The sequence below is a fragment of the Rhynchophorus ferrugineus genome, unplaced genomic scaffold (genome assembly GCF_030347505.1).
Source record: "Rhynchophorus ferrugineus isolate W39M unplaced genomic scaffold, kcgeb_rfMv2 rfM7, whole genome shotgun sequence".
NCBI classification, from domain to species: domain Eukaryota; kingdom Metazoa; phylum Arthropoda; class Insecta; order Coleoptera; family Curculionidae; genus Rhynchophorus; species Rhynchophorus ferrugineus.
The window spans coordinates 35,040,288-35,061,847 of NW_027472586.1; the positions used below are offsets into that span (position 1 = coordinate 35,040,288).

The 21,560-nt window shown below is 34.7% G+C and overlaps 1 protein-coding gene and 3 long non-coding RNA genes across 5 annotated transcripts; 3 read left to right on the top strand and 1 right to left on the bottom strand.

The window, feature by feature from the left end:
- Window positions 1–325: 325 nt before the first annotated feature.
- cdi (serine/threonine kinase) lies at window positions 326–21,546 on the bottom strand. Of its 2 annotated transcripts, XM_076410672.1 has the most exons (7): window positions 20,824–21,546; window positions 15,791–15,912; window positions 12,325–12,523; window positions 12,089–12,235; window positions 5,812–5,996; window positions 4,604–4,794; window positions 326–2,363 (listed from the first exon to the last, which is right to left on the bottom strand). In XM_076410672.1, exons 1-7 carry the CDS (start codon window positions 21,082–21,084, stop codon window positions 1,513–1,515), a joined length of 1,956 nt encoding a protein of 651 aa, XP_076266787.1. In that variant the 5' UTR covers window positions 21,085–21,546; the 3' UTR covers window positions 326–1,512. The 2 variants fall into 2 exon arrangements, with proteins under 2 accessions (XP_076266787.1, XP_076266788.1); XM_076410673.1 differs by lacking the exons at window positions 15,791–15,912; window positions 20,824–21,546 and adding an exon at window positions 15,574–15,699.
- Window positions 10,518–10,878, top strand: LOC143200277 (uncharacterized). The gene is made up of 2 exons (XR_013006674.1): window positions 10,518–10,662; window positions 10,724–10,878. It is a non-coding gene; the product is annotated as an uncharacterized LOC143200277 (long non-coding RNA).
- On the top strand, window positions 16,016–17,029 carry LOC143200282 (uncharacterized). The gene is made up of 4 exons (XR_013006681.1): window positions 16,016–16,282; window positions 16,431–16,588; window positions 16,650–16,827; window positions 16,883–17,029. It is a non-coding gene; the product is annotated as an uncharacterized LOC143200282 (long non-coding RNA).
- Window positions 17,064–17,632, top strand: LOC143200280 (uncharacterized). The gene is made up of 2 exons (XR_013006678.1): window positions 17,064–17,206; window positions 17,290–17,632. It is a non-coding gene; the product is annotated as an uncharacterized LOC143200280 (long non-coding RNA).
- Window positions 21,547–21,560: the final 14 nt, after the last annotated feature.

The following is a 21,560-nucleotide window of genomic DNA, read 5'->3' on the forward strand; positions in this document are numbered from 1 at the left end:
TTTATATATATTCCATACTTAATATTAATTATATACCATAAAAGTAAACAAACGTCTTTGATGCTCTGAAGTTGTTACAGTTCTGCAAATAATGAATGAATCTTCCGTATAACACTTTGTTAAAATGTTCTTTGGTGTGGTAATTTAAACTTATTAATACTTTGTTGATTATTGAAACTAAAAAAGGTTAGTGACTACTAGTTCTTCAGACAGTTGTTTTAACATGTTTTAATGTACTGACATTTATTATTTTCCCCTGTGGTTTTACAATGCGCCCTATAATAAAGAGCAAGGAATTTGGGTCAGATATAAATAAAACTCGCTCTTCAATATATCATTTTAATGATGAAATTCCAATAACCACCATAAATACAAGAATTATTGAAACAATAAAATCGAAAAGGCCAACTGGGCCCTCCGACACTTCTCTTTTATTAATAAGGAACTTGTATTTAATCATTCTCAAATATATCTATGTACAATTTCTTCTCAGACTTATTATATATAATAAAATATCGAGGCTATTAGGATATGTTGCAGAACCGTATTTTTCGCAAACAACGTCCAACGGTCAAAATTGTTAAAACACTGCGTCTCCACTGAAATGTCGTCCGGTAGATAGGCGGTCGACTAACCCCAACAAACGTACAAAATCTATGTCTTATCTATGCACCTACGAATTGACCTAAAAGATTGTCCTAAACGGATCCCCGCTTAATATTCGGGTGATCGCCCGCCTACTACGACAACACGCATTTTCCGATCTGCGCCGATTTTCACCGATCGCCGTCGCTCGGGAATCATTTGCCAGTCCTTTCCGAGAGGTGATTTTTAAAATTTCAAATAGGACTACGATTAACGATATATATATTTCTAGGAATATGAAAATAGGACAGAATAATGACTTTTTCTCTTCAAGAAACGACCGAAGTACGAGAGTTCTACTGTGCTAAATATCAGTTTTAATTCGCAAAATTAACGGAAAGAACCGAGCATCCCGAGACTACACGACGGCAGTCAACGATTAAAATATGGAACCTCGGTTGGTTTAAGGTGCGCCTACGTGAAGTTGCCTATGTTAACAATTCCTCAAACTTTTCAAGGCAACGAGACGGTGGACGTACCTTTACACACAAAACAACACAATGAAAAACGGTTATTTCTTTGAATATATATATATGTATGTACAGAATGCAACAACGTCGAAACTAATTGTATCACCGCACACGGGCTCGGAACGTGGAGGTGTTTGGAAACAATTTAATCGTCCGAGACATATAATTTTCTTTTGAGCTACATATACGGATAAATAGTTCTTTTTGGTATCAATATATTGCTTTGATATAAAATACTGGGTATTTCTCGACCGGCTGAGGTCCAGGACTGGAAGGGGTGCGGGTTTGGGACGCGGAAGAAAAACCAACAAACCGATAAAAATAACGGCACCAACGGGATGGAAAAACGAACTTTTCCCTGGTCAAAGAATGGACCGCTGACTAGAAGGATGGGAGGCTATTTCTTATCGAAGAGGGGCAGCTTGGACCGGACGGCGCCCTCGCATATGACCAGTCTCGAGCACTTCAGTCTCTGGGGGGTCTGGTGGGGATTGCTGCCCGACGACCCGCCCGAATTGTGTTTCTCCAGGGCCCTGCGCAGGGCCGCGATTCTGGAGCTGGCCTGCAGGCCGGCGCGGCCTCCGCCGCAGTGCCGCAAGCTGGCCTTCTTTTCGAAATAGTCGACGATGGTCGAGATGTTCGGGTGGAGGTCCGCGAAGCAGTCGGACCCCGCCAGACTCGAGATGTCCTCGCTGCTGTCCGTGTAGATGGAGGAGGCGCGCTTGCACCAGGCCTGTATCTCCGGATCGAGCTCGTCGAGCGACCTCAGCGAGCTGACGGCCGTGCCGCTGTCGCCCCAGACGCTGTTCGGTGACAGGCATTCGCCCACGCTCGAATAGAAGCCGGACTCGCAGGATCCCCTGCGTCGCAAGTTGGCGGATGTCGGGGTGTCGTTCGTCTCGGACAGGTTCGAACTGGAGCCGCCCTTGAACAGAGCCTGGGCTGCGAACGAGGAGCGGGCCCTTCCGGCAGACCTCCTGGCGGCCGTGGGCGAGCCCGGCAGCGACTTGGGAGTATCCGAGCCGGGGAGGGTGGCCGGCAGCTCGCCGCAGGACGAAAAGTTGCCCAGCAACTTCTTGACGCCGTGGAACTGGGTGAGCGCGGCGAAGGGGTTCGATTTGCGGGGAACGTAGTGCGGATCCAGCTTGCACATGTTGAGGGCGTGGCGACGGGCCTTGTCGCTGGGCGAGTAGTAGAGGGGCAGCGCCAACCTCGATGAATCATCGGACAGGGACCGTCGGTGGATGACTGTAACAGAAAATACCGAGTTAGTCTCCCACATAGAGTATAGATAACAGATCAAATGAAAAGTCCCCGGCCTACCATTGTAAAACACAACCCTTCAAGGGTGATACACTGGCTATAGACCCTCCAACATTTCGATACCATTTTTGTAGTATGATTTGTCCTTTGCTTCAATATAGGCCTCAATTTCGGCGATCACCTTTTCATTCGATCAAAATTTCTTCCCAGCGAGTATTCTTATGAGATCTTTTCACATGTGATATACTAAAAATACTTGCTGTTCGCTGACAATTGCGAAGAAGCAACCAGAGCATTACAACAAGCGAGTAACAATATAAATAATTGAACTCAGAGTTGGAGAATAATAACGAAAGCAAATTGATGCATATTGAATTGAGTTATAATCATATATGTAGCAACATACATAAACAACGCCAAGGACATCGGGACAAACCTTAATGCAAAAGTGGGATGTTTGGAAGACCACATTACCGATAAAAGAAAATCACTAAATAAAAAAAAATTAATATAGAAAAATGTTTAGTTTGATTATCGGAAAAAATCTCAATTATCTGTACATACTAAGTTGCTGTTGTATAACCAAATTAGAAAATCGATATAGACCTATAGAATCCAGTTAATAGGAATGTTTACTTACGCAGAGACCTTCAAATATCTAGCGTTACTCACGAAAACAACACTCATCTTAATACTGAAGTGTTGCAATTCTTGAATAACACTCAAGCACGACACAGACTCAAAAGAATCAAACAATTTGATTTAGTAACGCATTGAAGTATGTTTAACAGAAAAAACAGTAGTGTTAATACCTGGACATTATTACTATAGATAATTATGGCTTCTCTAGATATACTTTGGATCACTAGCAGATGTGAGGAAAGGAAAAGCATTATACATATCCTATAAAGAATATTCAACAGTTGGAGCATATAAGACATGTTCTAGAATGGTTATTGTGGAAGATTAAACGATTTAGAATACATTTTATAGCAAATATTATATCTCAGCAGAGAGAACAGTAGAAGCAGAGAATAGTCTGAAGAGCTTATTATTTTGACAATAAAATTGACGGATAGTGTTTTTTCATTTTTCTTCCTAGGGTAAAAGGGCGAAAAGTGGCGTATAGCTAGTTAAGTCATAAGTAGAATCGCCAATATTGCCTCTTTATCTTTATTGAAAAGCAAGTCAGCCTATGTAATCTAAGAAAATACAGTGTTTGTAAGGAATGCGACCTGATCCATCCGTCTGATCTGCGTCGTCGTCTCGAGGTTGAATAGGTTCTCTGCTTTCGGGACCACGTCGTATGAATCAGCATACGAGCATCGCAGCCACGGGTGGAAACAATTTTGAATTAGTTCTTAGTTTAGAATACATAGTTGACCAGATTAGACCTTTTATGTTAATTAATGATCTTTTGATGAATTCTTTGATAACCTCATAAATTATAACTGTCCTAACAACTTTTTACAAGTCTTATGAGCACAATTGTTGGCGTACAGATACTTGGGAAAGGAGAGGAGAAGACTGCACAGAGTACGATAAGGCATATCGCGGACCGATAAAGCTAGCGAATACCGAGCAGTGACTAGGTTTGCTGTTGATTTTTTTGTATATACTGTTGACTTTTTATTACAGTCTAGCAATAAAAAATCTTTGAAGTCCATATTTACAAAGTTGTAATTTAGTTTTTTTAGAAATAGGCCTGAAAAAAGATACACAATAGATTAGATGGCTGAATAATATGACCACAGTGTTCAATTAAATCGAATTGTTATGGGATGTGGCAAAGAATTACTAGAGTAGATATGCAGATCGAGAAAGATATACAGGCAATATAGAGATAATATATGTAATAAATGTACTATAATGTTAAAATAAATTAATTTAAAATTTTTGTTTCATTATTTTATTTCATTTTTAGAATATTGTTATATATAGAAGCTAAAATAATCTAAAATCGGTTAAATGTTACTCTTGATATACCATATTTTCAGTCACTGATTTGTGACTATTGACTAGTTCGATTGTTTTCAGTCGATAGTCTCCTAGTTTAGCTACTTTTTACACATACATAAAGGACAACGTGGAGCTTGATGACTATATTTGGCACAGGTGAGCGTGTACTATAATGGGGGCGTCACTTCCTGCCAGTTTTGGGGCAGGAACGACACGCAGAAAAACCCAAGCAAAGAAGTGTCGGACGCATGGGACGCCGTACGTACTTTTTCTGTGCTGCGGCGCAGACGCCTGGCGCACCAGTGCCACGGGCAGTTGTTCCTCGCTCTTGGCCACGCAGCTGGAGATGGAGGGATCGCGCTGGACGCTGAGGGCGCGCACGTCGGCCAGGATCTCGTCCAGGGTCCGCTTGATGTCGGCAAAGGTGGGTCGACTGGCGGGATCCACGTTGCAACACCTACAAAACGGACGGTACAGAAAAATTAATATATCGGTCTAAAAAATTGATGTTTTAAAAGTACCAAAATTGAACTGAACCTTTAAAGTATCGATATTTTTGGAAATATATATCGGAGATTAAAAAAAGATATTTATATTTAAATATATCGATGATTTTTAAATATTGAACAAACCGTTAAAATTAAGTATCGTCGAAGGTAACCTTTTAAAATTAAATATCAAAATCGCCCTGAACCTTTAAAATTAGGCTTTTGGCGAAAATTTTGCCTCCCTTTTTGAGGTAAACTTACACGGAGAAAGCAACCAGGAATAGCCGTCAAATCAATGACAAAATACATTTAAAAAATCCCTGCAGGTAGGCGTGCGGGCAAGAATTGGCTCGCGAGGGCTAAAGGTTTTTTTAAAGTTTATAACATAAAATAAAGGATAATGTTCGTTAACATTAAATAAATGTTTGTTTTTTACGTTTTAAACAATATTAAAACGTAAAATGAGTGATTAAAACATTATTAAACGTTATTTTATTTTAAGCAATGTTTTGTGTTACTTTCAGTTATTCCCGTACTGTTGGGATTATTAAAAAGTTATGAATAAATAAACAATTAAGAATGGTATGGTGAAGTAAAGTTATATTTTTTTATTTACACTTATTAATAATTTGTTGATTATTGAATGTTAATTGAAATTAGATTTAATTAAATGCAATTTAAAAAAAATTAGTTAGTTTTAGTTTTTAAGATATTTATTTTAATATGTCTTAGTACGGTATATTTCTGATCTTATATTGAAAACACTGTGTAAATTTTTACTCTATTATGGGAGAAACATTATTAATTACGGTCTTACGAAACTGTACATTCGAAGACGAATTTCTGGTAAAATCTTAGTTATTCCCACTTTTAATTTTCTCTCTATAGCGTATATATTATCTACAGTAACATATTATTATTATAAATATAAATTTTTGTGATTATTAAACAAAGCATACATTTCAGTCGGCTCTGTCGGTACTCACTTGAAAGCAAGATTTAAAAAATCAGGTACTACGTTGGGACCACACAGCTCCGTGAACGCTATGTAGTCTAGGCCGAAATTGTCCGTCCTTGGCAGTTTGTCCGGATCGGCTTCTACCCTCGCTATCAGCTCGCACAAAACTATACCGTAGCTAAACACGTCGCTTCTTTCGTCATAGTATTGACCCTGAAAAACCAAAATCCATTAATTAATCTTGAAAAAACTATCAATGAACCGTAGCGAGTGTTGAATATAAATATAGATTTTAGAACAAATTTATAAATTGTGATAGGCAATACATCCGACATCATGATGACGTGAGATCACTGTTATTTTGAATAGACCATACAAGCCATGGAGTATTATATAGAGATTTATTTAACTTAAATAGGCGAAAACAAAGAAATGTTTTGCGTGGTCCTACCAATACAGGCATTGATACCACTTTTTTGATTGGTTTAAATTTTCCTTTAAAGGCATTTGATTGGCTAATTTTTATAACGTGATTGTTTGTTTATTCATTTTGTTTATGTCACCGTTTTAAAATAATTATTATTTGATTATAATGTTTCTTTAGTCTCAAAAGTATTGTACCCAGTGTATGTGCGGAAATTAAAAAGAATTAGCGCAAATTAGCTAAATTAAGGATGTCTGTATGACTTAGCATTGTTTTTACCTTGGAGCATTTGTGTTCATTCAGTGCAAAGCCATTCAATATATATAATATTTAATTGCGTTGTATGTAATTTACTTTTTTAGAAATAGGCCTGAAAAAAGTTACATGGTAGATTAGATTGCTAAACAATATAGCCATAAAGTATTATGTCTTTCTTCATCACTGCATATTCAAACGAATTAAATTTATATGGTGTGTGACAAAAATTTATTACAATAGATATTCAGATCGAAAAGTATATATAAGCAGGAACTGTCTGATAAGAAAAGAAAAATTGTTAGATATATTAGAAATTAGCAGCTTTGTTATTTACTTGAACAGTAGCTTAAAAAGTGACTATGACTGAATGAAACTTTCTGAATGTGGGATTATGATTCAATGCTGACACACAGGACAGATTGATGCCAAGACAGGGTGGTGAGAGTCGAAATAAATAAAGGTGAGTATATAATTAATATAGTATAACTGTAAAATCGTATTATAGATATATTTATGTGCATAGATATGTGTGTAATTGTTCAGAATATATATGATCATTTAGTTAAAATATATGAGGAGATTTTTTATACCATCCCTATTAGATACGCTTAGTACAATCTTAATTATAAATTAATTTATTACTACTTTTCATTTGTACTTGGATTAATTCACAAGCAAGACGAGTACGAGAAAATACATCAATATGTATTCTTCAATTATAAAATTGTAATAACTTATAGCTATAGTTTACACTAAAGGTATACACTTTATATAAATTCGTATGGTTTGGTTCGCCTCAATCTCCTGACATCCTGCTCACTGTCCAGCAGTTGTATTGCTTCAACGTTAATATGATTTAGTAATCTCCTTTCCTGTTTCAAGGCGAAATCTTGTTAAACTTCACAAATCCATTTGATTTCCAGGCCATCGTGCAGTTCTTCGTTCGTTACGTAGCGATAGGCATTGGTAATCAATCGTAGAACCTTGTTTTGACTGCGTTGGATGACTAGTTGATTTGAATTTTTAGTGCAACCCCATATTTGCAGCCGATAGGTCCAAATTGGCTTTATAAGTTTTCTTTTGCTTCTAATGTGTTTTGCATTTTGTCTAACATGATGTTTCCAATTTAATCTACCCTCAAGATTGATTCCAAGGTATCTAGATGATTCTGCTTGAGGAATCGGACATCCATTGGACAGATTTGGGGCTATTAAGTTGAATTTTCCAATCTTTCGTCCATTTGTAGATTTTGTTGACTGCCATGTGTACTTTTTCTACTGACTTAGGCAGAGATGTCGTTTGCCATAATAATTGTGTCGTCAGCAAAGGTTCCAAGTAGTGTTTGTGTTGTTGTTGGAATGTCAGCAGTGTAGAGCAGATATAGGAGAGCTCCTAAGACGCTACCTTGTGGAACTCTAGCCGAAATAGTTTTAAATGTCGGGAACGCCATTTCGTGCGATACTCTTTTTTTGGAAAAGATATGACTCCAGCAATTGACAATAGTTACGCGGTAACAATTTGCTCATCATACAGATTAATCCCAAATACCAAACCCGATCAAAAACTTATGAGACATCCAGGAATATTGAAGCGTAGTACTTCTTTTCCTCAAACGGTTTTTAATAGCCGCAGTTACTCTGTGCACTTGATCGATTGTTGAATGGTGAATTCGAAAACCAAACGGGAATTCTGGAATTATTAATTTTTTTTAACACGTTTAAATATTAGTTTCTCAAATAGCTTTAATATTGCAGGTAGCAGCGAAATACGCCTGTAAGATTCGATTTGTTCTGCAGGTTTGTCAGGTTTTTTGAACATAATTATTTGTGCCACCTTAAAGCATTCCGGAACATGCTTCAGTCTTAAACAGGCATTAAATATGTATGTTAACACGATGATTGCTTTTCGTGGCAGTTCTTTCAATAATCCAGGTGAAATGTCATTTATACCAGGTGCCTTAGGTTGAAATATGTTCGCTAAGTATTGTGCGAAGAATTCAGCTTTTTCATCGTTGCGTATGAGGTGAGAATTAACACTGTATCGAAGGAAACAAGAACTAAACATAAAAAGATAAATATGTTCTCTAATGAAAATAAAATACATTACTTGGATTTACAATTATTAATTAGATTGATTACCATAGGTGGTTTAGAAGAGTCCAATGTAAATATAGTAAACTAACTCTAACCTACAGGCTATTGTGGCTGTTTATGTTATAATATAATGTTAAAATAAATTATATTTGATAACACTTTTGTTCAATTATTTTATTTAGATTAGAATGTTCTTGTATGTCAAAGCCAAACTGAATCAATTTAGATAACATGACTTCACCATTTTATTTTATTGCTATGGTTGTTAAATCAGAGCGCATAAAATCACCTGATACCCCCATTGAAAATAAAATAATTGTGCTAGAAGACCGGGTTTTTGATTATAGAATTAAATTTGAAAAATTCGCTTCTGATGAAAGTACAATGAAAGTTAAAAATGAAGCAACGTGTGAAACTTTTAGATAACCACCTGTAAGATGACGAAAGAGACATAAAGATTCCCTCACTGCCCCTCGCAATTGCAACATCGATGCGAGAGTGAACTCGAATTTTAACGAACAATAAACCATTTTATAAATAATTAATATTATGTTAAGTGAAATGGAGTGAACAGTCGACTGAATTACGAACCTTACGTAATACACGATACACTTACCAAACAAAAACTCTCTACGTTTTACAATTTAACGCAGCAATTAACAAACAAAAGAGATAGTAGTATTAATTCCTTCGGCTTGTGATCGACACTAAAGCAGTTTTTATCTGACGACTTTGATAATTTTTAATCAGTTGTGTATTTCTTAATTTGTCGACGAAGAAAAAGCTCCGCGTTGGAGCATGGAATGTACTAATCGAATTCCATGTTGGAGAGAAGGAGGTTATTGGTTAGAATTGATAAAATGGAAATTCACAGACGCTACCGTCTCCGAGTTACCCATAGATGGATCAGTAACGATGTACATTAATCTACCGATCGGTAGAAAAAATCAATGGAATTATGTAGAAAGATGTGCAATATATAATGAAAAAGGACACTCTGCCAAATATAAAGGGTGTGTAGTACACCTGAAGAAAATTAAAGAACTTCAACCAAATAAAATAACAGCAGTAGAACAATTAAGATAATTCGATAAAGCTTAAAACTCTGCATGCTGTGTCACCTGCCATTGAAAATAAAAACTTGATAAAGCAGCAAATCCAACAGTAAAAAATATATACGACAAAAAATCTAGTGATAAACAAATTAAAATAAAAAAGCATGAAAATGTAACCAACGAGCCAACCATCGTCGATATGATGAAATTGCTGTGAATTTCCAACGGAAATTCAACACAATCTCAGTCAGTCAGCGAGAACTAGAACTATTTCTAAGAATAAAGAACATAGATATAGCCCTCATATCGGAGACTAATTTTTCTAAAAAGAATTACATTAAAATACTGGGTTATGATGCCTACTAGGCACAACACCCCAGCGAACGTACTCGAGGTGGAACAGGTCTAATTATAAAACAAAATATACAGCAATTCCAACAAAGTTCGGTCCCAACCTTCGTAAGATCAATAGGTGTTTTCCCTTCTCGAGAAAAACTCTTTACAGATATTAACAAAATATACATGTATATGTTTCAAAAAGGTATAGATTTTGGCGATACGGCCAATCTAAAGTGAACAAAATACGTCTTTATAATAACCAGACGGTGAAAACAAGAACTCTTGTAAAAATACATTACAATTACAACAACTAATCAGCAATTAAGTGAAAAACTGTTGAGACTAAGTAATGAGCTTGCAGCTATGCGATTGCATTTGCAAGGTCCGTTAGAAATTATCCAGGAGACTACAAGAAAACGAGAAAATTATATAGAAGAGTATTTCACTAACGAGGGCGAACTAGAACGGGAGGTAGGCGAACAACCCGTCCGAAGTGACTTATAACCTTGCAGTAAGTAAGCCAGCAAGTAAACATCAAGGAAATATAACAAAAAAGAAGCAAGAAGGTAAAATCCTCTGCTTCCCCCGATTAAGATAAGCATGGGAATCAGTACAGATATAGAACAAGTATTTCAAAATAGAACGTTAGGCCATCATTGGCAAGACACTAATAAAAAGACCGTAAAGAAAACGAAAGTTGACGGAAAAAGGTAAAAATTAGAATCACGTTTGATTAGGTTTTGTAAATAATAATATGATTTTACATTACAGATATATTGTTCTTCATGCTAGAAACATCCTACAAAAAGATCCCAACAAGTCATCGACAAAGGCTGTAATTAAGGACTGGCTTGCAAAACATAAAATTAAATTTTGAAAATACCTTGTTAAAGAGTAAGATATTTCAAAATATCACTTGGTAATTACAAATGAAATGTTTAATTATATTTTATGTAATTTACTTTCTTAAAAATAGGCCTGAAAAAAGATACAAAGTAGACTAGATGCCTGAATAATATGTCCACAGAGTTTAACGTCTTCCTCTCTATCATTGCATATTCAATCATTGAATTATTATGGGATGCGGCAAATAATGACTACAATAGATATGCAGGTCGAGAAAGATATTCCGGGTTGTCTACAATAACACCCTTCGGTTTGGATAAACTCCGTCAGACACACAGACGAAGAAATTGACAAATGGTGGAATTGTGAACTAATAGATTGGTATATTGGAAACTAACAACTTAGTTATTGACTTGAATACTGGCTCAGAATGTGAAAGTGAATAAATGAAACTTTCTGGATATGGGATTATGATTTAGTGTCGACACCAAGACAAGGTACTGAGAGTGGAAACAACTAAAGGTGAGATATAATTAATATAAGATAACTGTAGGAAATTTTATTGTAGAGTGAAAAAGGTTTGCACAGACATGTGTGTAATTATTCAGAATATACCTAAGAATTTGGTTAAAATGTGTCAGGAGAGAAAGAATAGTAACTGTTTTGCAATTTAGTAATTAGTAATTTAGTGATTAAATCTAATTTTATCAAGAAAAATGTACACAGGTAGTAACAGAAAAAACTAACTAAGGGGAAATACAATGATATCAGAAGGATTTGACAAGGAAACAAAACAAAATCTAAACATAAAAAGGTAAATATGCTCTTTAATGAAAATAAAATAAATTACCATCCAAATAATTTATTTTGTTACAATTATGAATTACGGGAATTAAGCCTCCAGGGGATACCACAGTTGGTTTAGAAAATAGTTCAATGTAAATATAATAAAATAACCTATAAACTATTGTGGCTGTTTAACTTATTGTAGTTTAAGACCTTCGATAATATATGCATTAGATGTACCAAAATATTAAAATAAATTTTATTTTATAACATTTTTGTTTCATTATTTTAATTTTTTTTTAAAGAATATTGTTATATATCGAAGCTAAAATAAACTAAAATGAGTAAAATCAACGTTAAATACGACAACATTGAGACTACGTGAGTTCACTGCTACTTTGGATAGACTATAGATTTAAGTTATTGTAAAGACAAATTGTAGATTAGTCGACAACGAAAACGAAAAACAGTAATAATAATAACTTAAACGAAGATATCACTTACTTTAAGGCACTCTGGTGACATCCAGTACGGCGAACCGACCGTACAGAGCTTCGTTTTCTTGGAGGGATCAGGTATGGACGTGGATAGTCCGAAATCGCCCACGACAGCTTGGCGATGGCCGTTCTCCAACTTCTTGATGAGGACGTTCTGAAAACCAGTTGGAAGGCGCGGATGAAAATCGAATGATAACTCAACGTACCCCTCCCCTCCCCCATTTTGACGCCTTACTGGCTTACCTTACTGGTCAAGTCCCTGTGAAAGATCCCCGTGAAGTGAAGATACTCCATGCCTGAGGAGATGTCGTTGGCTATGCTGACTCGAAGGTCCTGAGGTAGACTGATGGCGGCGTTTTGAATCACCTGGTCCAGCGAGCAGCCGTTACAGTACTCGGTCAGGGCGTGGAGCTGCCCTTCATGAACGCAAACCCCCATAAACCTACGCACATATAAAATATCACCCATGACATTACTAGCGTACACGAATTCCCACCGGTCCCTGTATTATTTCGCTCGTCGCGCACGTTCAATCATCACTACATAGTATAAAACGTCTTTTCTGTCCCTATATCCCTATGTGCGCTTAAATCTTTAAAACTACGCAACGGATTTTGATGCGGTTTTTTTCAATAGATAGAGTGATTCAAGAGGAAGGTTTATATGTATAATACATGCATAATATACTAAGGCAACATTGCTAATTTTAGAGGTTTCTAACGTGATGTCGTAAATTAACCTATTTTTTTAGGCGTATTTAGCAATTAGCAAAAACGCTGCCTAACCCTACGAGTTAGATCAAATTAATGTACTACAGTATTGTACACCATAAAAAGGTCCATAAAAAAGTCCGCGATGGTATATGTTTATCTTTTAGGGATAACCCACATTAACCATTTTTATTGTTTACTTTTTACGTGAGAAAATGGCTTATTTACGAAGCTATTTTAAGCAATACGGCATTAATCCTTATCGAATTAAGTACCTTAAATACAGTGTGCAATTAATATAGATCAATATGGTTCCTTACAGCATGTAAATTAAACAAATATTTTCGGAGATATTACAAATTTAAAATTTGCGTTTAAAAATGTGTAATGTAATAAAAATTGTATGAATTTAGATATTCCAAAGATAGCAGGAAATCTTCATAGTAAGTATAGGGGAAGAGGAATTGTTTTACTCCAAATTTAATGCGTGCAGGCCAAGGGCAGTAATGAATGAACCAAAAATACTGGATCGATTTTAATCATGTTTTCATTGAGTGACATAGGCATATATATTTTATGCCCGTGCAAAGTCGGAGCGGGCCGCTATGTTTTTATATACAACGTTCATATTTTTTCTGTAGTGTATTTAATTTAGTATCAGCATTGCACCCGTGCGAAGCCGGGGCGGGTCGCTAGTATATTATAAGGGCGTCACAGCGAAAATAAGTTTGGGAAACCCTGGGCTATAGTAAAATAACAATGAAAAATGTAAATGTAAAGAAAAATTTTAAAATAATGTAAATGTAAAATGTAGTTAATAGAGTGTTTCAAATACATTAATGACTTAAGATTAGGGATGCGGGATTCTAAGGTGCAATTCTTCAGAAGCACTGAGCAATATAGAATACTACCACAGATGTAAAATATGTTTATTTTTGAGTAATTGCCAGTGCTCTGAAAACAGTATAAAGGGTATAGTGTCTGGCACATTCATGCTGTCTGTCCTTTCGAGAACATAAGCGGACCTATCACAGCCATAACAGCAAAAAAATGACGATAACATTTTAATTATTAAAGAACCATCGTCCAGCAAAACTTAACACGTCCATGATATTGCACATTTTGTTGATCAACTAGCTATGAAATGTTAAATTCTGTTAATCAACCCAACTCCACTAATTAACCAACTACTCAATCCTCATAATATTCAATAATGTTCAGAAATTAATGATATTTAATATATTGGTGAATAGATCTCGATAGAAGAGGTCTACATTTTAATTAAAGCTGTGGAAAAGCTAAATTATCAGTTATTCTAAATTAATTTGCTATGCTTTATGCTGTTAATTGACTTATAAATACCTTATTACCTGGTTTTAGTCATAAATATTTCAGTTCAACACATAGCCCAGATAATTTAAATATGTTATTTATATTTGAATTGTACATTATTTGCCAGGTGTTCGGGAAAGTTATTCGGGTGTCGCTGGGCTTAAGTATGCAATGTTATGATTTGATACATATGTGACTACTGACATCAAGCTTCAAAGATGTAGATGTTATATATTGCGAAAGTGACACTGTCATAGATTTATGCCTCCTTGAAAATGTTAAGTTTTGTGCCTGATCGTTTGCTGATAGAGACTTACGGTATGCTCTAACCTTAAAGGCACGTGAATCGTGGTTTCGAAAATGAAAAAGTGGTGATTTCGAAGTGCGAGACAAATAACGTTCTAGAAGACCAAACAAGTTACGAAAGACACAAACTCAAAAACATTTGGCAGAAGCGTTAAATGCGACCCAAGAAACGATTGGCGACCGATTACGAGCGATGGGGAAAGTCCAAGAGATGGGAAGATGGATGCCACGTCAACTGCAAATGGAAAATTGAAAAATCCTCTGTGAAATACTGCTTCAAATGTATGATCGGAAGTGATTTCTACATAGAATAGTGACAGGTAATCATAAGTGGATTTATTTTAAAATCCTAAGCGCAAAAATTCAATGGACTTCAAAGTCAAATCGTTTTGGTCTCAGGACAGTGTTTGGTGGGACCAGAGTAGCACGATGTATTACGAACTATTGAAACCTGGTGATTCAATAGTGATCGTTACCGACAACAAATGGTCAATTTAAACTCATTGCATGCATTGATCGAAGAACGGGCCCGAAGGCACGGTAAAGTGATTTTACAGCTCGATAAAGTGCCGTCTCATAAAGCAAAACCGGTCAAGAAAGCGTTGAAAGCACTTAGATAGGACCTTGCCCCGTCCGACTATCAACTTTTCACGTCAATCTGGCACGCGCCTGCAGAGCAGAACTTCGCCAATTTCGAAGAAGTTAGAAAATGGTTCGATGAATGGTTTTGCTCAAAGGACAAACAGTTTTTTTAGAATGGTATCCATAAGTTGCCCGAAAGATGGGCAAGATGTATAGAACCAAATGGCTAATTATGTAGATTTATTTCGAAAATAAAAATGTTTTTCAATAAAATCATGACATTTCCTTTAGACACCTTCTACCTTTGTTAACCTCGGATCCTAACATCTGTAACATTAGATATGTATAAATATAAACGTGTACAATTATGACCATTTTTCTTTCTTATCTATACTATAGTCTTCAGATAAGTTCTATTTTCATATTATTTGGCATAAACATCCGTTTGTTCCGTAGCAATCTAGAAAGTATGGGTGATTAAATTATAACATTTTACTAATAATTCATACCTTACACGTTTTAGGTAACTGCTAATTTTATTTATTAAGTAACAAATACTTACGTGAACTAATCGAAGAATAATGTAAACATAAAATTATGATAAAACATAAAAAATACGACCTAACCACTACACTAGTAAACAACACCACGTGGCTACGGCGCCGGCACGGCCATTCTAATGTTGGCGGGAGCCCAGAAATATTTAAGCATGTGCAATGCGCAAAAGAGCTCAGGGACTGGTGGGAATTCGTATATTCGCGAAACCAAACCAACGTTACCTGAGTATGTTCGGATGCGACAGCTTATTCATCAGCTGCACCTCCTTCAGCATATTCCGCCGATTAGATCTCAGCTGATTCATTTTCAGTACCATTATCTGACCCGTCACCTTGTGAGTCACCTGTAAATATTTTTATTTAACGGAGTCGAACGAGGGTCAAGCTATAATTATTGAAAACAAAAAGATTGATATAAGGCTCCAGAAATTTCTCCTTCGCAATAACACACTTGGTAATCTTGCGGGCCGGAAGGTTGGAAACATATAGTCTATTCAAAGTTTTTTTAGTAATGCGTCATGGATATTTGTGACGTCGAAACATTGCAATGTCGCAGCATCAACTCTTGAGTTTTAATTCAGTTTGGCTTTGATATACAAGAAAATTCTAATCTAAATAAAATAATTGAACAAAAATGTTATCAAATATAATTTATTTTAACATTATAGTACATCTAAAAACTACAGTTAATTATACAGCCACAATAATTTATAGGTAAGTTAAAATCTCTTATCACTACTGCTTTCGAGAATTTTGCAGACTTCTGACAGCTGGTCGCCGTCCGGTTGTCAGATGTACGCTAAATTATTCAAAATATCTATTCAAGTTACTTCAGGTTATAAACCGGCAGACATTATTTTAGCCCTTTAATTATTTTGATAATTTTAATTATCACTTTGTTTGAAAAAGCCGAAAACAATAGATATTCATGGTCACAAATTGATTGAGGCTTTAATAGGTTATTTCGAAAAGGAACGAGATAATGGAGGCCCCCTTTTTTCGGTAAATTCCCTTAGAGAGGTAATTATTGATGATATTAAATAATATCAGTCCCTACCATTTTACTGACAATTATTTTTAGCGGGTTGCTGCCGCGCTAAATATTAGTGTGGGTACTGTGAATAAAATCGCTCACAAAATGAAGAATAATACGTTAGATACACCCAAGAAAACCCCTCTACATACAAAGTGTGTGACGAATCTTGACCATCTTGATATTGGCTCTATTCGAGAAATATTCGAAATGTATAAGAAGAGTAGTAAGTACACAAACTATTTTATCGATATAAACATAATTTCATAAAATTATTTTAGAGAAAATTGTCTGGCTGGAAAGTATACATAAAATAGTTAGAGACACGCAGCTTTTCGAGGGACGTAAGACATCCTTTCATACAGTCTTACAGGGCATAGGGTTTAAATGGTGTAAAGATAACCCTCGGAGAGGTTTAATGAAACTTCCGGACATTGCCTTAAAAATAATGCATTTTTTAAAGGTATAATATAAGACCAAGGAAGATAAACTATTTGAATTTGTGTATCTTGATGAAACTTGAATATTCTAAATGGTTCATTGGGGCACTCTTGGCAAGACAGTAACAAAAAATGTGTAATGACAACAAAAATTGATGGAAAAAGGTAAAAGTTATAATAGCATTCGATTAGGTTTCGTTGGTCATTACATTTATTAATAATTAATTGCAAATATATTGCTGGTCTAGAAGGATATTCCATCAAAAACTGTTTGGATATGTGGAAGGAAGCATTGTCAACCATAACACCTTCGGTTTGGATGAACTCGATAAGACATACTGAGGAAATAATTGAGAAATGGTGGAATGAACATGTTTTAGACAGATTAGAAATTAATAGTTTAGAGATTGAATTGGACAGTGAGTCGGCAAGTAAAAGTGACTGAAGGAAACTTTCATGATATGTGATAATGCTGTACAATGCTAGAAGTTCCTGAGACAGTGATGAGAGTGGAAACAACTGAAGGTATGCACATAATTAATTGAATATAAAATGGTATTGTAGGACGTGAAAGATTTATGAATAACCAACTTAGAAATCATCCCAGAGGTCATCCGGTCTTACCCAGCCTGGTTACTAGCGTAACTGGGATCATTTTCACTGCCATATTTTGGACCATTCTCCCAGTAAAAATAAATCATTATGAACTCCAGCGAGCAGACAATGTTAAATATCTGGGAATGCATTTTGACCAACATTTAACATGGAAAAAAACCTATATTGACAAAACGCGAATAGTGTCAAATTGTACTGCCTTAAAAATGTTTCTAGAGTAGTATTAATTATTTTATTGAATTTTATTTAATAAATTTGCTTGATAAATTATGTTTTGTTTTTATTCAAATTTTATTGGGTAATAAAATATGACGTCAAGGGGTAGTTAAGTGAAGCGTCTGCATGTCCAAATATGTGTTTAAAAACCAATCTAAAGCCATCACAACAAAATAGTTCCTTTACAGATACCTATAATGGAAATTTAAACTAACCAATCAAATTACTCGATTGGCATAGTACCTTGTAGATATTCGAGGTTGTCAAACTATTCTTCAGAGACCTATTGGATTGTTTCCCTAGTGCTCTATGATTTTGATATACATCTGCTGTACATGTATAAATAAAGAAAAAAAACCTCTACGTAAAAAAAAATGTTTCTCCACATAATAATCCTTAAAAAAATTGACGTTTGAAAAGTGAAATTGTAAATAAGCGCTAAAACGCTCCAAATCTGTCTAATTTTATCGCTCTGGTCGTACTAGAGGGTTTATATGGGTACAAGTCTCATTTATACATTACATTAATAATTTTATATTACAGATATTCTAATGTATATCGATATCGTAAGGTCCTTAATGTAATTATACAACTCAAAACAAGTTGTGTATTTTCGTTCCAAGGCAGAAAAAGTCATATCAATCAGCGGGTATAGCTTGAATATCGGTAATTTCATGCCGTGAAGACCATTCTGATGCATGTACTATTTTAAATACCTTTAATTATATCTAACTTGTCTTTATAAACGTAATAATCCAGGTAGATAACATTGTCGATAAGATTTGAGGTTATACCTCGTTTATTTTGTGCATTGTGTATGATAATCATTTTGCTTTTTTTTCAGTTGAATTAAAAACATAGAAAAGTATATATCATATAGTGTGAGTCACTATATATTCCTACAAGATTTGAATGATCAATATACTCTCAAAGAGAAAGAAAATATTAATTAAACACAAGTCTTCAACTATCAAATCCCATCATGGATTACAAAAAGCTAATATCAAATATCTAGTTTCTAGTACATCAAATAGTTTGATGAGCTATAAATCATTAAAGTAAGGGTAACTAAAATATATTTTGTCTAACAATGTTATTTTATGAAGTTTTTACAGACTGGTATGTGTGTGTTATGGCAGACAGAAATTTCAATATTTTTCAAACAGTACTTACATATAGATAATGTATGAGCTCAGGTATTATCGCAGAAGTAAAGTAAAGAAAAGCAGACATTTAGTTTAAGAATTCACTGGAGAATTTAATGTGTTGAAGCATGTCTAATCATAGATTTTGTAAAATACTTGGTGAAGTATTACAGTTGCATGGACTCTTATAATAACTTACCATACAATATTATATACACTGTTTCATTCCATAGAGTACATCCATTATAAAATGTTTATAATTAATTTTTTTGTGTTGTAATTACTATCAGTTATGTAAAATTATTATTTTGGTAGCCCTGTCAAATACATTTTTTTGCAGGTTTGCTTTCAATAGTTTTGAATAGATTTAGCAAACATAGGGCATGTGATTTCAATAATGCTATTCTGACAGTTCCCAACTTTGACAAAGGTTGTGCTATTGTTGGGTATTATTATTTAGACTTATTACCTGCATCTGTCAATTTAATTGATAGTATTTTGTACTTGATTTCCATCAATATTCTACCGCATTTCATAGCTAGTATGACTGAAATACTCAAACTTCAATTCACTAAAAGTTCTAGTAATTTTCTGAAATTATTATTTTAGTCACAGTGACACATCAACAAATCAACTCTATGCAAACGTTGGTTATTTACCTTGAGAAATAATTATATATTTTTTTTATTATTCTATTTTTACTGTTGATAGCACAAAAGTAAATAATCCAAATAAAATCGAAATGTGCCAAAAACGTCAGACAAGAAAATATGACTGAAAGATTCCTGACGTCATTGTTTGGTAACACTTCTGATTGGTGTTTAAAATAAGATGTCGAATTTTTAGATGTACTGGTGTTATTTCTACTAAAATCTTGGTCACATCACATCTGTCAATCACATTTGTAGTTTTTAAAAAAATCATAATTTTTAAAACTCTCCGTTATTGTCTAAATAGATTCGCTTTGAAAACCACGAAAAAAAAACGAATTATGAAAAACTAACGAAAAATAACTTAAAAAATATAAAAAATAATACTTTTTCCATAACTCATTGTAAAATAATTGAATAGATCTCAGATATCAGTAAATATTAATGAGTGTATTACTACACAATTATTTACACATTTGGCAATGATGTAAAAAATAAAAGGTCAGATTAATCTTATACAAAAAAATCTACAACTAGTTTTTCGTTTCTTTGCTAAATACCTATCGAGCGACTCTCGTAGTATACTGAGGAAATAAACATAAACAAAATAATGTATATGAAGCCAAATTAAATACCAACAAAATGTACATAACATTAACTATTGGGTAATTCCCATAAATATTTGTAAGTATAAAATATCCATTATAAAATGCCGACATTCCTTCCTCAATTGAATAAAAGTCAACTATGGGTAATATTTGGGTGTAAATTTTGTTTGAGGAAAATGACAATAAAATGAAATTGATAAACTGATATTTAATTGATAAAGCTTAAACTTGGGACACCATAAATTGGTTATACAGTAATCTTGTGTCTTATCAATTTCTATAGGCTTAGCAGCAAATTAAATTAAATGAGTGATAAGGTGATATAATCATACATACGTGATACTCATTGTTACACTGCCAAAATCAATATTGCCCTATTTATTAAGAAAACATCATTGAATTACCATGCAAAAAATCCAACGCCTGCCTTAGCCTTTACATATATGGAAATGGTCAAGGTCTGACCCTCCACATGACCTACATACCACATTTGTTATGGTTTCCTTAGGGAAACCTGAGTAAATCTATAGTAGTATAGCCTTCTTTACCTTAAATACCTCGGAGAAGAATCCTGAGCCAATTTTCTCTTTATGGAAGTCATCCAGCCGGTGAAGAGAAGCCACGGCATGTTTTAAAGCTTGACAGGAGGAGCCAGTTTTCAGTCTATCGCACCTGCTCTTTGGTGGTTCCGAGAGTTCGTTATTAGGACAGAACAATTTTTCATAATCACTATCCGCTGGATCACACGGAGTGTCATATATACAGGATTCATTTGAACTAATATCATTCTTGCTGATGGGAAACATCATATACAGTGGAGATACTATGTGTCATTAACCAATTTCGTACATATTTCCGTACGAGTTATTGTTGTTCTATAGGTCCTCTTATTGCACATACTTTAAAGATTCACTGAGTTACTTCAACATATCACTCACTTGCCTTTTTCGATGCGATATTCCGTAAACGACACTGCGAAAAAGTTAGTTTCGCCTCTAAATAAATAATATTGTTGTCGATTTATAATTAAATTTAGAAATTTTAGATAGTCATCCAACCCAGATAATAAGGTGTTCGATTTTGCAGCTGTATCTGTATTAATAATAGACGTTGTTCCTGATTTTACGATCACAGTCGTTCAGGTAGCATTTACGAAAAATTTCACTAGAACTAAATTAATTTTCTACCAAAATTTACGACAAAATAAATAAATAAAAATAGGACCACCACACACTTCTTCATCTCACTAGATACGTTCGACAACGTCAATTGGTCGAAATTTCGC